Raw genomic sequence first — 18,252 nt, forward strand, 5'->3', positions numbered from 1 at the left:
GGAGTAGGTGATTCTCTGTGCACCACTGAGTGAAGTGGGAGATGGAGTGCTGATAGACCATGACTGAGTTATTGTCCTTGGGAAGTGCAAGTATGGCTGTGTCATCTGAATATTTGAAATACTGTGTAATGGGGGAGGGGCTGAGACAATCATTAGTGTAGAGGGTATACAGGAAGGGGCTCAGAACACAGCCTTATGAGGCTCCGGTGTTGGCGATGATGGTGGGTGATCTAGTGGTGGCCACCCTGACGGTTTGGAGTCTGTTACTGAGGAAACTGTGCACCCAGCGGATGAGGGGAGGGGGGAGTTTGCCGATCATCTGGTAGCGTTGGATGGTGTTGAAGGCAGAGCTAAAGTCAATGAATAGAACCCTGGCATAGTGGCCAGGGGAATCCAAGTGCTGAAGAAGGGTATGGAGGAGACATGTCACAGCATCCTCCGTCCCTTGTTTGGCTTTAAATGCAAACTGGTGGGGGTCTAGTTGTGGGCTGACAACAGGGAGGATGGAATTTAACAACATGAGCTTGTGACTAATGCAGTCGGGTCCGTTTCATCTGTTCATTGTTTTTCTGTTATTTTGTATTGTACTGTTTCTCCCCTTTTACGTAGTCTAATCTGCAGTGTGCACGTAACTCGCTGGAGCACGCAGATTCAAAGAAAAAGTTTGTAAAGCATTTTTAAAACTGAAAATTAAGGTACATTTTTAAAAAAATATTGGAAAACTACTTTTAATCCGAGATAATAACCAGGTGCATCAGTGGTGACAGACGGACTGCAGCCTATTATGTATGTTCGAGAGACCAAGTGCACATAAATATCATTTCCTACAGTCTGCAAGGTTTCAGATTCTGCAGATTCACTGTGAGGAGACAATAAAGCTCCTTGATTTGACATGCTCAGGCTGTACAGCGGCCTTGTGTCCACGGTCATCAAAGCAGCTTCATTAGTGATTTAATACCTGTAGGCAACATTCCATTAATAACTACTTAGCTGAGTTAAAAGTAGAATGAAAGAAAGTTTCAATACCTTACAATAACTGTAGCAGAATAGCATTCACAGTCCCATTCCCAAATACAGATTGTTTGGTTGATTGTGATCATATCTTTTTGGTACAATGCACTCAGATCTTGAATACAGTAACCCAAAAAACATTAAGGAACCATAAGATATCACTCTAATGTCCCGAATCGTACCTTGTAGTTCTTATACCTGGGCATTGTTGCTTACAACATTTCCATTTGGTAATACATATACTTCCAAAATACTCATTGCTATCTGCTGATTAAGAGAATAAACACTGGAGCCATAATCCATACGACAGATTATAGTAATCTTTATACAAATGAAAACAATCAGAAAATGAAAGTTGAACAAATCAGTCTGAACAGTGGGTGTATAGGCACAGAACAGAATATTATGATTACTGGAAAGGTGGTGACAGAGGTCTGCGTAGGGTATTTGGGGTCAAAGTTCAATTTAGTTGAACTTCTGTCACACAATCTAGCAGAAAATCTGCGTAGTGTGCGCCACTAGGGATCCTACAGCTGCCTCTCTCCCCACTGGAAATAATGTCCTTACTTTGCACAATGTCAAACGTTCGCTTTGGTGTTAGTGTTGTTTACTTATTGTTATTGGATATATCCTGATAAATTTGTTTTTGTTTTGTTTTTTACAGTAATTACCCAGAGTTCTTTTACAGCACTTTGTGTTAAATAAAGTGGTGTAGGAGTACAATTCTGGCTCACCTCTACAGAGACTCTGTTTTGGTAACCTTGGTTTGGTTGTGCAATTGCGTGTGTTTGCAAGTGGGAAAGTGCCGAGGCTTCAACCTACTGGTTGTTTGGGGGGTGGGAGGTGGAACGGGCGGGGTATCATAAACATCCCACATAACACTTGGTGTAGCTCGTTGCTGGCAGGTGAAAAGAAGTGGCTGCTCACACTGTCCCCAACAGAGCTAGCAGTGACAAGGACTGCAGCGCATATTGGGAATTGTGCGCTTTAAATTGGGAGAAAATCTGCAAAATTAAATATACTTTTCATCAGTCCATATTACACAGTGATGGCTACTTTTGTTAAATGAGAAAACAGGGGTATGTTTTCACCAAAAGAAGGGATCAAATAAGTATTTTGTTGGTATCAGTACATAATGGCACTGTTATCATAGTTTTCAAGCACTTGTTATTCATGAGCTTGCAAAGATTACCAATCGGTATATGTCTGACCAGTAACTTATTCCTACAAGCTCCTTCTGTAATAGCTCTTCTTCTGATTCTGGTCTATCGTGCAACCAGTGAAGAACCCAGTGGGACTAGAAGTCCAGAGAGGATTGATGAAAAGCTGGGGCTATTTTTTATTAATTGACTTTGGAAATGATCTTGCTGAGGCGCTTCAACAGAGGCTGAACCCTCTCGTTTGGTAGAGACCTTAGTTATCTGGCTGTACACTGACTGTGTATCTGGGCCTTTTGTGTGGATAGCTTTCCAATAGGAAATCATGGATGAGAGGACACAATGAAAACATATTTTGTATCTCTGTGTGTGTTAGAGAAACTGTGAGTGCATGTAAATTAGTACTTTTTCGGTAAATAAAGGCTGTTCATTCAGTGTTACTGAAACACATTACATTTTCAGATGAAAGCAAGAAAAAAATCTGCAGTCTGATTCAGTGATGCAGGTTTTAACGATGCAGTAAGACTTAATAAATAATCAATTATTTCAAATGAGAATAACTTATTTTTACATTTTGAAATATGCACGTGCATGTCGACCACTGAGCAATGGTAATCAAGCATATTTACTCAAGTACAATTTTGAAGCACTTTATATTCTACTCCACTACAACACAGAATTCAAAAAACTTCTATTTAGTTTCAGTGCTGTTTGGCTTGTTGTGATATACCTCCTGACTCAGCCCTGTAACTCACGCACACACAAACACACAACCTTGGTGATGTTCAGGGAAACTCTGTCCATGCAACAGGGGGGACCTCTGAGCTCCTCCTGGGGCAGAGTTGAGGCTTCTTGGCTTTCCCTCTTGTCCTGCAGCTCAGTCTTCTCAGGGGATCAGAGCTGTGAGCGCCTCAGAGCTCTGCAGGGACAAAGCTGAAGAAGGTTGTCATGGTAGAAAGCTGCACATTATCTGCATGCACAATAGAGATATATACAGACATGAATTATACTGTATATATACATGTGTGCAGTATCTCAGTTTTTGCTGTTTTGAACATGGGCTGCTCTTCTTCCAACTCACTATTTATTTTATTTGTTCCACAATGAATTAGTGTCCCCATTGGACATTACTTACTTTATTTGTTTTTTCTAATCACAGATCCAAACACTATAAAGCCAAGTGATATGTGAGGGGCCCCCGGAGGGAGAAAATAGCTAAGTGCATGCAAGTCACAGGTACATATTTATCCAGCTGCAAGATTAGAAAGGTTGGAGAGACATTACAATTTGTCCAGGCTTTAGTAAACAATAAAGACAGATCTGGTTTGAGCTAGCACACAATGTTAACACAAACACAGACAGGCATGGCTATTGTGCTGGGTTAGGTGAATGCCATGCAGCCATATCGTTCACTTTACCTCCCATGATTCGTAAAAGTGGTTTGACTCATTCACCATTTTGATTGGGTTTGTATTTCCAAGACAGATCACTTGTATTATATTGCATTTGTATTAGAGGGAACACTGACAGAAGTGTTTCACTCATTGAAACATTTCTGATAAACCTGACAGGAAAGGTTACTGAAAGTATTTCTTGACTCAGCTCATTGTCCAGAATCTCTCCTTCTTTAGTCCCTTGCTGTTCTGTGCCAGCAGGCTCTGCTCATCTTTTCACTTCCCTCTCCTCCTCTTGTGGTTGGAGATGACCAAAAACATCCTTTGTCATAACACAATCTAATCATGAGACTGTTTTCCTCATGATGTATTTGAAACACAACTCACACAGTCACCCCGTGGTTGGTTTAGTAAGTCAGTTCACTCAGTGTTGGCACCATGTGAGCGTCCCCTGCTGTCTCTGACTGGCAGGCCCTATGTTAATGGAATCACGTTTTCTCTCAGCATGATTCAGTCTCTGTGTTCATGGGAGTAATTGGTTTGAAATTGGTCTGTTTTCTCTGAGAACATTGTCCTGGCTCTTCTGCGGACAAAGTGCCTTTACAAAAAAAAAAGATAGCTTCACTCACTAATCTTCAAACTAGAGTGGCAGTGGACAATCACAACACTGTATTATTTCCTGGGAGGTAATAGAATGTCATGAGGAGGCACAGTGGCAGTGGAGCTAGAAAAAAAGTAGATTATGTTTGATGTTTTTTTGGGCTGCATGATTGTATAAAATAATAATATCAAATACTTGCCATTTTATTTGACACTTGTTTGTATTGCTGTCAGGAAACAAACATTTTTAGCACATTTTTGCATCTTTGTATTCACTGTGAACTTTTCATATTCAGTCATTTTAGTGGCATGGTATAGGGATGGCAATGTCAGTCGGTGGTTGGACTGAACTATCTGAACAACTATGACTTCATTTCTTACTCAGGGTGAATTGTAGTAACTTTGGTGAGCCCCTGATTTTTCATCTAGTGCCATCATCAGGCCAACATTTTAATTTATCCGATACTTTGGTTTACAATTACCTGCCAAACTAATGACAGTCCTACTAATCTTAGTTGCACTTTGTGTGTAGTGCTAATTAGCAAATGTTAGCATACTAACAAGCTAAACTAAACACAAAACACTATGCCTGTTAAACATCAGTATGTTAGCATTGTCATTGTGAACATGTTAGCATGCTGACGTTAGCATTTAGCTCAAAGCACTGTAGTATAGCCTCACAAATCGCTAGCATGGCTACAGACTCTTAGTCTTTAAAAGTATTTTTCAAATAGCAGCAGCTGAACAAGCTTACTGTCTTGACCTTGTTATGACCTTCAGTTGCAAAATGATCTACTTAAATAACATTCAGTATATATTGAAATATTGGAACTGTTCTTCCCACTTTGCTTGTTGCTGCATTTATCTAATGTTAGTCAAATGAAGGTGCATATTTTTCTTTCCCACTGGGGCCACCTGCTGCTCCATTTTAAAGTACAATACTGGTATTTGTCACAATTAGGTGGGTAAAGGTTTGTCACAGTGGTCTGGGTAGCCCTTCTACTTTGTATTATTGGTATTTGGTTTATTGGTATTGTATTCCTGCTGGTTTCTGCACACAGTCAGCATAATTATTAGGGCTCATTTTCTCCCCTTCAGAGGAAGCTTTTTGCTGCCATTCATTCTTGTACATGCAGAACTAACTTCACAGACAATGGTCCATCACAATACTTTTTAATCGTTACTTTGATGTTGTCATAGTTGTGTCTTATCATATTTCTTTGTGCCTGACTTAAGTGTTCTCATATCAGTGTGTTCATTATTTTAGTCTTTGCTTACTGTCAATCACCTGACACTCACTGCCTCTGCCAGAAAATAATCCCTCAAAACATGCGGCTTTACAGACTTGATTGGCACATCCATGTCTTTTTATTGGTGATACTGTAAAGTTTGCAGATATAAAGAAGTCTTATAATATAATCACAAATGGCATGGATTGAAAAATAGTTTTGTGGAGGCACACGTTATGCAGGCAAAGGTTTTAATGGAAGCTCAAAACAATACCTGATATAATAAACACAGTATTGATTGCTTATTAATTTGTGGGAAGACATGAAATTGTGTTAATTAATTGTTTCATCTGTCTCGTCCAGGGAGTGGCATTTGCCTCTCTCTTCTTCATCCTGGTGTCCATCACCACCTTCTGCCTGGAGACCCACGAAGCCTTCAATGAGCTGCAGAATCGGACAGAGCAGATTGTGGTGGGCAATGTCACAGAAAAAGTGGAGAGGAGGGAGATGGTGACCAAGCCCATCCTCACCCTGGTAGAGGGCATCTGTGTGATCTGGTTCACATTTGAATTCCTGGTGCGTATCATCTGCTGCCCAGACAAGGTGGTCTTCATCAAGAACACGCTCAACATCATTGACTTTGTGGCCATTCTGCCATTCTACCTGGAGATGGGCCTGAGCGGTCTGTCATCTAAAGCTGCCAGCGATGTGCTGGGCTTCCTCCGTGTGGTGCGGTTTGTTCGGATCCTTCGGATCTTCAAGCTGACGCGGCACTTTGTAGGTCTGCGCGTGCTGGGCCACACGCTGAGGGCCAGCGTCAATGAATTCCTCCTTCTCATCATCTTCTTGGCACTGGGTGTTCTCATCTTCGCCACCATGATATACTATGCTGAGCGCATTGGAGCCAGCCCCGACGACCCTACAGGCTCCAACCACACACACTTCAAGAACATCCCCATCAGCTTTTGGTGGGCAGTGGTCACCATGACGACGCTGGGCTATGGAGACATGTACCCACAGACGTGGCTGGGCATGATGGTGGGGGCGCTGTGCGCGCTGGCCGGGGTGTTGACCATAGCCATGCCAGTCCCTGTCATTGTCAATAACTTTGGGATGTACTACTCGCTGGCTATGGCCAAACAGAAGCTCCCAAAAAAGAAGAAGAAGCACAACCCGAACCCAGACGCTCCGACTGACTCAGCCTCCTTTGGGAAGTCGGAAACAAACTCACACAGAGACAGCACTCAGAGCGACACATGTCCGCTGGCTGCTGAGGAGAGTGTCAGCAGGAATCGCTCAGGTCAGGCCGCAATGCAGCAACATAGGGTCAGTTCACCCAACTGAAAAACATTTTCTCACTTACCTTTTGCGGTATCTAGCCATGCAGATAGTTGTAAAATTCCATTCATTTAGGCAGAAAGCCTTAGTGTGGAAATCCCTCAAAACCTGGGCAAATAAAACCAAAACTATCTGCATGGCTAAATACCACTAGAGGTAAGTTAAAAAATGCTTTCTTTGTAATTTGGGTGGATTGACCCTTTAATGCTAATGTTACTGTTTGTTGTATTTATTTATTAGCATTTTAATTTAGAAAGATTATTTTGTTTAACCTGTTCATTTAATCGATGATAAATATTATATTATAGTTCCTGTGGCTTTTCAGAGTTTGCCTGACAGATTAACCGCGTTAAGTCATAAAGACAGTAACACACCAGGATCAAATGACTCCTTATAACATCTCAGTCAAATTGAATTTCATCAGAGAAAAATACAGATTTTATGCAATATAGCTCTGCCTTTGTCTGGGCCCTTGGGGCAGTCTCAGTAGAAGCTTTGGCATTTACGAGGCCATGTGTTTTTGTCTTCCTGTCAGACTCTAAACAGAACGGGGATGCAAATGTGGCCCTTTCAGAGGAGGAAGGCTGCAGCCTGACCCAGCCGCTGTCCCCCAGCGAAAAGTGGTCCCTGCGGTGCTCCCGAGGGCGAGACAAGACTAAGAAAGAGGCCACCTGCTTCCTCCTAACCTCTGGAGACCCCAACGTCCATACTGGTAAGTTACATTCATATCTGTACATACCAGAATATACACATTACGTTTGTAGCATTGCACATTGCTGCATTTTAGCTGTACTGTGGTTTAAATTCACTTCTTGGAGAAAATTCTAATTTGGTTCCGTAGGTATGTCGTCAGATATTTTGTGTTTCCTCCACTAGTTCTCTCTGGGCATTGAACAGTGTATTCAAGAAAATCCTGTTAGTCAAGATCAGGTTTAAGCCATATATGCAGTCAGTCCCTGACAGTTAACTCACATGTACTTTAAGGGATAGATTGACACTTTGGGAAATCTGCTTATATATTTTTGCTTTTTTGAAGAGAGTTAGATGAGAAGATCGATACCACTCTTATGTCTGTGTGCTAAATATGAAGCTACAGGCAGGACACGGTTAGCCTAGCCTAGACCTGAAGCAGCCTCGCTCTGTCCAAAGGTAATAAAAATCCACCTACCAGCTCCTCTAAAGTTCACTATTTATCATGTTATATATATATATATATATATATATATATATATATATATATATATATATATATTATATAGGCTGTGCACTGCCTAGATTGTTGTGCACTGCCTGGATTGATTACAAGAAAGCATATGACTCAATGCCGCACACATGGATCACTGAATGCTTAGAGATGTACAACATCAACAGGACTCTAAGAGACTTCATTGCGAACTCGATGAGGCTGTGGAAAACCACCCTTGAGGCCAATGGCAAGCCACTTGCACAAGTATCCATCAAATGTGGCATATACCAAGGAGATGCTCTGTCCCCACTGCTGTTCTGCATAGGTCTGAACCCCCTCAGCCAAATAATCAACAAGACTGGCTATGGATACCGACTCAGGAACGGGGCCACCATCAGTCACCTCCTCTACATGGATGACATCAAGCTATACGCTAAGAGCGAGCGGGACATCGACTCACTGACCCACACCACCAGGATCTACAGCTCTGACATTGGGATGTCATTCGGGCTTGAGAAGTGCAGTCGAATGGTGACAAAGAGAGGGAAGGTAGTCCACACAGAAGGGGTCTCACTCCCAGAAGGAACAATAGCAGACATTGAGGACGGTTACAAGTACCTTGGAATACCACAGGCAAATGGCAACCGCGAAGAGGCAACAAGGAAGACGGCAACGGCCAAATACCTCCAACGAGTAAGGCAAGTCCTAAGAAGTCAGCTCAATGGCAAGAACAAGGCCCAGGCAATAAACAGCTACGCCCTACCAGTGATCAGATACCCTGCGGGAATAATAAGGTGGCCAAAGGAAGAGATACAGACCACAGACGTTAAGACACGAAAGCTCCTCACCATGCATGGAGGGTTCCATCCCAAATCCAGCACCCTGAGACTGTACGCTAGCAGTAAGGAAGGCGGCCGTGGACTAGTGAGTGTGAGAGCCACTATCCAGGATGAAACATCCAAGATCCACAAGTACATCCAAGATAAGGCCCCAACAGATGACGTGCTCAGGGAATGTCTCAGGCAATGGGGAACAGAGGAAGACGTGCTGGAGGAAGGACCATCATGGGAGGACAAACCTCTACACGGGATGTACCACCGGAACATAACTGAAGTGGCTGATATCAAGAAGTCCTACCAATGGCTAGAGCGGGCTGGATTGAAGGACAGCACAGAGGCACTCATCATGGCTGCACAGGAGCAGGCCCTGAGCACCAGAGCAATAGAGGCCCAGATCTACCACACCAGACAAGACCCAAGGTGTAGGCTGTGCAAAGAGGCCCCTGAGACAATCCAGCACATAACTGCAGGGTGTAAGATGCTGGCAGGAAAAGCATACATGGAGCGCCATAACCAAGTAGCTGGCATAGTGTACAGGAACATCTGCACTGAGTATGGACTGGAAACCCTGAGGTCAAAGTGGGAAACACCTCCAAAGGTGGTAGAGAATGGCCGAGCCAAGATCCTGTGGGACTTCCAGATCCAGACTGACAGAATGGTAATGGCGAACCAGCCTGACATCGTGGTGGTTGACAAACAGCAGAGGAAAGCCGTTGTGGTTGACGTGGCGATACCAAGTGATGGCAACATCAGGAAAAAGGAACATGAGAAATTAGAGAAGTACCAAGTGCTCAGAGAAGAGCTGGAGAAGGCCTGGAAGGTGAAGGCAACAGTGGTACCCGTGGTCATCGGAGCACTCGGGGCAGTGACCCCCAAACTGGAGGAGTGGCTACAGCAGATCCCTGGAAGAACACCAGACATCTCGGTCCAGAAGAGTGCAGTACTGGGAACAGCAAAGATACTGCGCAGAACCCTCAAGCTCCCAGGCCTCTGGTAGAGGACCCGAGCTCGAAGGATGAGACCACCCGCGGAGGGTGAAGGACGAGGTTTTTTTTATGCCATCTTGTTTGTTTAATTCATACATAAAAGGAAGTGTAAAAATGACATATTCTGGTTTTTCGGGGGGCTAGGCGCACATAACCCCCCGAAAACCTCAACTTGTAGTTTTTAGACTTTGTTTTTTTGTATGGATTAAACCAATGAGATATATGTGTTAATGTGTTAATTACTGAGCTTTAGAGGCACTTGTAGGCAGATTTTGTTACCTTTGGACACAGCAAAGCTAGCTGTTTCCCCATTTCCCATCTTTGTGCTAAGCTAACTGTCTACTGGCTGTATAGCTTCACATTTAACATACAGATAGACATGAGAGTGGCATCAATCTTCTCATCTAACACTCAGCAAGAAAGCGTGTTAGAGTAGTTCCCAAAATGTTGATCTATTCCTTTAAGTAAGCCATTTTTCATTAGCACATGTCTGTGTTGAGGGTGACACCCTGATTTAGGCTTTGGTAGCTTCAGTGCATGGCTGAGACGTTACAGTGAAGATTTTCATTTCTTAGACCAAATGACCCACTCAAACTAACCTCACATGAGGTATGGACTTCATACAGTAGTTATAATTATTTTCCCTTTTCAGCTGTCAGGAGGTTTAACAGGACTGAAAGTCTACAGCCCGGCTTGCAGCCCATGCTGTAATTACACACCAGAAAACACAGATGATGGATGGATGAAAAACTGAGAGAAAATGTTGCTGTTCTTAGATCCTTACCAGTAGTGGACCATGTTGTTAGCTAGATGTTGTTGGAAGATGTTGTTAACTTAATAAAACAGCTTTATCCTCTGTACGGTGTGCATTCTGTATTAGTTTTAGAAGTACTGAATCATGAACCATCATGAACAAAAGTGGGACAGGTACAAATTTTGACACATTGATGGGATTAAATGAGAAGTCAGGGGATCACCAAATTTTATGATAGTCCATCCAAATGTTGGATGTAGGAGTTACTGTTGTCAATTGTACTGTAATTGTATTATTTTATGTGATATTATATGTTGTATTATAATTAGGCACCACAGTGTAAACTGACTGTACTTGTATACTTCACACGACATATTTACCCCATTCACACACATTCATACACTGATGGCAGGTGCTAACTGCTCATCAGTTCAAAGAAGTAACTAACCATTCACACACCGAAGGCCATCAGCCACACTGATGGCAGGTGCTAACTGCTCATCAGTGTGTAACTAACCATTCACACACACTCACACACCGAAGGATTAGCAATTTGGGGTTCAGTGTCTTGCTGGAGCTGGGGGAATTTTTCAACTGAGAGTCATAACAAGATCAAGACAGTAAGACTTTTTAGCTGCTGCTATTTGAAAAATTGTTCATCACAGTGTTGATAATAATGGTTAATACAGCGAGTGACGCAAAAGACACTTTATGATTTGAGCAGCCAGAGTGCCCAGACTGAGACGCATCTGTAGAAATCCGATTGGAATCACATTTCAAACAACCTCCAAATGTGGCTTGGATCCGATTTGCATTTCATGTAGTTTTTTGCTGTCCAGACTTTCTAAAATCAATCTGGATACAATCTGGATATGCCAAAAAACGGATTTGGGCTGGCAGTCTGAACAAGGCCTAAGAGTTACAGCCATGATAGCGGCTCTGTGAAGCTGTACTTAGGCAGCTCTTTGAGCTAAATGCTAACATCAGCATGGTAACATGCTCACAATAGCTTGGTTTCCAACCAAATGTAGAGCAAATTTTAACCGAATTTAGAGAAAGTTGACAAAAGAAAATACAAATTAATGCCTGTCTACTATTATGCGAACATTAGGAATTGGTTCCTCGAGATAAACAGCTGGTGGCGCTAATTTTCCATTTGGGTGACATTAAACCATTGCAGGAAAAGAGGGTGCAACAAGATGACATAATTAAAAGAGCAGCAGTCAAACCTTAAACGGTGAAAAACTATGTATAAAACATGATGGAAATATAACATTTATGTCTGTTTCATGTATTAATTTGAGGAAGGTTGTAGTTGTAGTGTGCTATTTCTCGTCTCTTCCGTGGAGTGGAAGCTTCAGTGGACGTTTAAGTCACATGCTTCATTTCCATTGCACTTTGTCGCATTTAACTCTTATCGATACACCAACTTTTCCAACTTTTGGAAACCCACGTAATGACAACATGTTTAGCAGAACATTTGTTGATTGGTACTAAACACAAAGCACAGCTGAGGCTGATGGGAATGACATCAGTTTTGCAGGTATTGGACATATTTAAAGTTTTGCCCTGATGGTGGCAGTAGATGAAAATACAGAGGATCACCAAAGTCAGTGGGATTTATCCTCTGGGGAACATGAATGTCTGTACAAAATTTCATGGCAATCCATGCAATTGTTGTTGAGATATTTTAGTTTGAGCAGGTCACTGGTCGACATTGCAATCCCTAGAGCCATGCTGCTAGCATGGCTAAAAAGAATACGGTGTGTGGTAGTCTGGTGGAGTTGTGTAAATAAATGTCTATAGATTCAACACAAGGTTTGAGTTCGCTCATTAAAAGGTGAGAGAAAACTCCAATGTATGTACCCACTTCCTAACTTATATCATCTCTCTTGGAATTTTCAAGATTATTCGTCATTATTCAAAGGACAGATCAAAAGGAAATCAGTGGAAGAGCTTTGTAGCACTAATTGCATCATCTATCTGTTTGTGTGCACTCTGAAAGAGCTTTTCTTGAATAATCGTCTCCATGGAGTGGTGCTAGGTTAGGGTACCAAACAGCCCGTTGTGTCTAAATATGTAAGAAAAAGCCATATATACAGAACTGAAGTACATGCGTTCAGGTTCAAGTAGAAGTATTTGTGATGTAAGTTGAATTCAATCAGTCATCTTGTTCACATCCAAATTGCTTTGATACACCTTTAACCACTGACTGTCTCAGTAATTGCTAACTTAAACTAACATTTTTAACATGTAACACCAATATTCTGTCATTTTAAGAGCTGTCTGAAACAGGTAACATGGGTACAAAGAAGAAGGCGAACCTCCTTTAATCCTCTCAATTGACATCCGCTGTCAGCCAGCCATCTCTCGCTGCTTGAATGGCCGCTGGATCTCACATCTGAGCTTGCTAAAGTATTCAGAAGCCCCTTGTGAGGAGAGGCTCTATATTTGGCAGTCATGGATCCATTCCTGACATCCTGAGCACACATCCCACCCAGTCAACATCCTGACTCTCGTCTGCAAACAGCCCAAAGACACTGAAGGTGTTTTCCTGCACTTTACCAAGATACATTTTTCTACCAAAGCTCATTAGCACATCACTGTTGAGAAAAAAACAACACAGAAATGGGGCACTTACTGTAGCTTGGCTCCTATGAGAGTATATACCCCCAGCCCAGTACAAGAAATTGTATTTGAACATGTTTCCTGAAAGCCTCGTCAATCCCTGAATGTGTTGAGTGTTGTAAACTGGTGTAGGTTAATGGCATGTTGTCACACATGCAGATGAAAAAAAAAACCCACACAACCTCAGTTATATCTGTCAGATACATGAGAAGCAGGGATGTTTGTGGACAAGTAGTGATGCTCAGCAGAGTAAATCATCTGTCAATATAGAATTTAAAGCCTCACAGTCACAGTGGGGAAGACAAAAACACAGAGAAACACAAATCGTTCCCAGCATGCTTTCACACTGATTTCTCTAATAATATGCAAAATTATCTGGTCAGCTCATGAAATTGCCAAGCGAGCGTTCTTCCGATTGCAGAGACAAAAACAATGGAAGGCTGAGCAAAGCCAGAACACCTCAAAACTAATCTTTGAAAGAGAGAGAGGAGGGGGTAATTCAATCCTGAGCCCTGTGTCTGGTCAGTATGTGGATAATGACATCCCAGTCTATTACAGGGGAATATCACACATACACAACACATTTTAGTGCACATTACCTGCAAAAAGGGTTCAAGTGGACTATCACTGTTTTCTAACAGTGTTAAAAACTGTTGTGGTAGAGTTCAAAATCAAAAACCTGCAAAAGGCTGCCTTTGTGATTGCAGCCATTTTGGGTTGGTTAGATTGAGATAGATTATGGCACAGTGGCTCTGCTCTTCAGAGCTATACCCATAGGGGATGTTGTTAGGTTAATTCCAGGGTTACAGGATATAAGGTATGGATAATATTTCACCAGAGCAGTATGGCAGGAAACAGAAAAAAGGACAGATGGATGCAGCAGGTCTGAAGATGCTCAGATGGTTATCAATGACAGGAAATGGTCATGTCCCCTCCCCCCGCAGTGGGAACAAAATGCTGGTGGATTTGAAGCGATTAAGATCATCACAGGGAGTCTGTGACAGTGTTAGCACTCGCTGTTACAATTTATACGTACAAAAGCAAACACTGTCCTGGTCGAAAGCGCATTGTCTCAGCGATGTGACAGCCGCCAGCTCGTTTCCTTACGATGAGTGCATAATGGTGTGGCAAACCATTCAAGTGCTGCTAAGATCAGCAGGCGGATATACAGACAAGCAGAGAAAAGGCTTCTGAGCTTGGATGAGCCTCCATACTCCCAAATGACTCCTCTGGATGATTGCGACTAATAGCTTTCCATTAACAACATGGGTGGTCAAAGCAAAAGCCTCCCGCTGGCCTCTAAAGTTCAGATCTGTTGGATTTTATCTCCGGAGCAGAGCTAAAATATTAGTCAATCAATACCTTGTTAAACAGAAAATGAGAAACAATTTTGGTCATCGCTGAATCATTTTAGTCATTTATCAAGCAAAATGTCAAATAATTGGTTTCTGCTTTTCAAATTTTAGGATTTGCATCTTTATATGATTGTAAATTAAATATCTTTGGGTTTTGAACTATTGGTAAGACAAAACAAGCTATTTAAAGATGTCCCCTTGGGCTCAAGAAACAATTTCATGGCGTTTTATAGATTAATTGATTTGCGTTTTTTAAAAACATGGTCCGCTTTGTGTTTCCTAACAGAGAGCTGTAAAGACATCCTCGCTGCCACTGGAAACTACGCTCAGCCGGAGGTCACCACTCTGACCTGATGCTGATTGGCTATGAAAAGGAGAAAGAGCATGAACTTGCGGTGGAGTACATGCTGTGTAGAGCTTCAGCTCTCATCTCTGCTTTCTTTTCCTCCCTGAATGAACTGCAGACCAGATTCTTTTTATTCAAGACAAGATTTTTTTGGTCATACATCCAAAACCCTGTGGTACAAAATCAGTTGCATTGCAGATTTACCATGTGTACACTCATTTACATGTTACAAAGCATTTTGCATGTGTTGCATGATCTAGCATTGTATGATGTACTTTAAAAACTGGCTATCAATGATATGCTTATCAATTAGTGGACATGTCATAGCTTGTCTTAAAGGTCCTGAAATCTTCTCAATTAGCTTCTTGTTATGACCAGTGGGGTCCTACATGAACACACAATTTTCTGCCAATGTTGGAACAGTTTTGGTTATTTCACATAAGAGATTTCTGTATCCTTTTTTTCCCTCTGCGCTCTTCTCACTGGTTTGAAGTGGGCAGGGGCTCAGTTGAAAAACGTTAATGTCATGTATGTCATGCTCCAATCAGGATTTAGCAACATTTGAATCAGACTCTGATGACAGTTGTAGGGTTGTTACTGTCACTGTCAAATTTTATCAAACCACACCCACACAGTCCTGATAAAGCAGATTAGCTGAGTTTTTGGGTCGTAAAACTCTCATTAAATAATAACTACCTTATTATTTATTGGTCGACTTTGACTGTTGCTTATTCAGGCATGACTATTTCATATTAGATTTGAAACAACATTTTCATCTGAAGTGAGTCTGTTTTAACCATTTAGCAACATACATTGTTAGTGTGATTCTTTTTTTTCATGTTTGGAGTAATATGTACAGAAACAGTCTCTTTTTGGAACAAAAACACAAAACAAAACTTCATCATCATTTGGTTTAATGTCTTATAGCTGTTAACTGTCGAGTAAGAACACCCAAACACTTGTGAATATGGGTTTGTACAGCAAAACTGTTACTGTGAACTAGGATTAGATGAAAACTTGAAATCATTGTTCAATCCTCATCAAAACAGACCCAGAGTTCTTTGTCGATCATCCGGTCTCTGCCTTCTGTCGTGCCACTGCTTTTTAACACTGACCACAGGGACAACATGCAGATATTTTGTCGAGACACAGCGTGGTATGAATGCTGCTCAGGCAAGACATTGTTTGTAAATCCTTGTACAAAAAGAGAGTTTAACAAAACAAACAAAAAAATCAATAGAGCAGTATTGTCTAATACATTAGCCGTATACAACTGATGCATCATTACTGGTTGATTCCGGACCAAATGTAGACTCTTAGATTACATGGTAGATTTTCAGTACCATCGTTGGTAAAAAAAAAAAAAAAAAAATACATACAGTGCAATGCCATCAGTTCCACTTGTGCCTCATGTTGAGTAATGGAGCTTAAATGTGCAGTAATGTAATTAGATTTGTTCCTTAACACTTCTGGTTGTGTCAGATCTGTAGAAACCCTGTTACATGTTTCCACGGAGAGAGAAATAGGAGGATTGTGGTTTCTTTCACTTGTGACTTATAATATATTCCTCATGGTCTACCATAGTGGCCTTATGTTTAATAAACAAAGGGAAAGCTCATTTCATCTTCATTAGACTCCAGCTTCATTTCTATGCTGACCCAGAGGTCTGTAATTATGTATAAGCACAGTTGTACGTATGTAGCACAGTACAATATTCTGGATGATTCCTTAAACTCATTTCCCTCTGTATATGACATGCTTATGCACCATTAAATAGCTGTTAACCAATAATGAAAGATTATTATTTTGATAATTCACCTTTTTAGCCTAATTTCCTGTTTTCCTTGTTGTATATACTCGAATGTGATGGAGAAGCACACAGCACATCAGTTTCATATCTCCCCTATTATGGATTGTATAGGTGACTGTGATGGATTTTAACCTGGTCCAACTGTCAGATGTTGTATGTATGTGTGTGTGTGCGCGTGTGTGTGTGCATGTGTGATGTTGTATCATGTAGGCACATGTTTCTATGCAGAAATAGAAATAAAATCCATTTCCCACCTGGTGTTGAGGATAAAATCTTGTTTGTTATGTACATTCTCTTTTATATTTTCATTCACAACTTGCATTATGTAATTTTTTTTCCATTAACTGCACAATTTGCAGCTGTATAATGCTGTTGCTGCTGCGTCATCTACTGTACTGCTATTTATAGTGGTGACACAAGTCTGGTGGTTGATCTTGTGCTTGCTCAAAGTGGTGTAACGGCAGTCACAGCTGTGTTTCCTGCTCTCCTGTGCCTCCATGATTATGTACTGAAGGTGTAGATGGCATACAGAACACATCTCCATGGAGATTTGGGATGACAGGCAACACTAATTACTGCTCGGCTGCCTCCATCTCACCCTCTCTGTCTTTCACATGCAACACCCTCTCTCTCTCTCTCTTTCTCTCTCTCTCTCACACAGACACACAAACACATCCTCACAGACACACTCACCTCAGCTTAGCGTAATCATCGTCAATGTTGTTGCCCATGAGGAATGTTTTAATGTTTAGGGATGTATTGTGCAGTGCACTGTGGTGATGGGGGAGAGGGGGGTTTGGGGGGGCAAGATGTCATGGGTGAGTATAAACCATCAAGCCTGCATGAATATGAAAGCGGACACCATGTGTTCATACAAAAGCAGACACGGTCTTTTACCAAAGCTAAATGTGGACTGAGAGACTGATTGGTCAGATACAAGCAGGGCTATGAGATGACAAGAAGAAGCTTACTCTCTCTCTCAAACACAAAATTTAGCTGCGCTGATATGACTTGAGGAAGGATGTAAACATGTACAGAGAAATATTCAACTCATCTCCACAAATTGGCATGTTATTGGAGCTGTGTGCCTGCATTGCCACTGTTCAAGTGACGACGTCTCAAGACCTGGATCTGATTGAAATCATAGATATATTGTGATGCACCGAACATTTGTGTGACAAGTGGGTTTAGCTTGAGGGCTTTTTCACAAGTGAAATGCATTAAATCTTAGGATTTAAAGGGACAGTTCCCCAATTTCCCCACCTACACCTAGAGGCATCTAGTCATGACAGTTGTGGATTTGTTTCTCCAGGTTTTGAAATATACATCTCTTAGATTTCTGCTTCCACCCCAACACAATAGAGGGGAATGGAATTTAAGGTGCTCACAGTATTAAAAAAAGTTGCATTAAAAATATGGGTCGCCATTACTCCAAATAACCCAAAAAACATATGGAGTATTTGTGGTTATTTGTGGCAGTATTGCTCATTCATGTTCTGTTGCTGACTTTGTTGCTTGTTACTTGTCATTTTTAGCATTTTATTATCTTATGTTTGTATTTCTTAACCTGTAATTACATTGGTTTTAGAACAAATTGCCAAAGCACTGTTGAAAAGTAG

At 41.5% G+C, this 18,252-nt stretch overlaps 1 protein-coding gene across 2 annotated transcripts in view; it reads left to right on the forward strand.

The window, feature by feature from the left end:
- kcnc4 (potassium voltage-gated channel, Shaw-related subfamily, member 4) overlaps window positions 1-16,891 on the forward strand; it is a 29,643-nt gene extending 12,752 nt beyond the window's left edge. Inside the window, exons 2-4 of one of the 2 annotated variants that reach the window (XM_044210918.1) lie at window positions 5,755-6,691; window positions 7,265-7,441; window positions 10,393-10,598. In XM_044210918.1, coding sequence (XP_044066853.1) covers window positions 5,755-6,691; window positions 7,265-7,441; window positions 10,393-10,451 — 1,173 coding nt within the window. In that variant the 3' untranslated portion in view covers window positions 10,452-10,598. Of the gene's footprint in view, window positions 1-5,754; window positions 6,692-7,264; window positions 7,442-10,392; window positions 10,599-14,763 lie in introns of those variants that run through there. The other variant, XM_044210917.1, reaches the window with a different exon arrangement.
- Window positions 16,892-18,252: the final 1,361 nt, after the last annotated feature.

Source organism: Siniperca chuatsi, linkage group LG10 (assembly GCF_020085105.1).
Source record: "Siniperca chuatsi isolate FFG_IHB_CAS linkage group LG10, ASM2008510v1, whole genome shotgun sequence".
Taxonomy (NCBI): Eukaryota; Metazoa; Chordata; class Actinopteri; order Centrarchiformes; family Sinipercidae; genus Siniperca; species Siniperca chuatsi.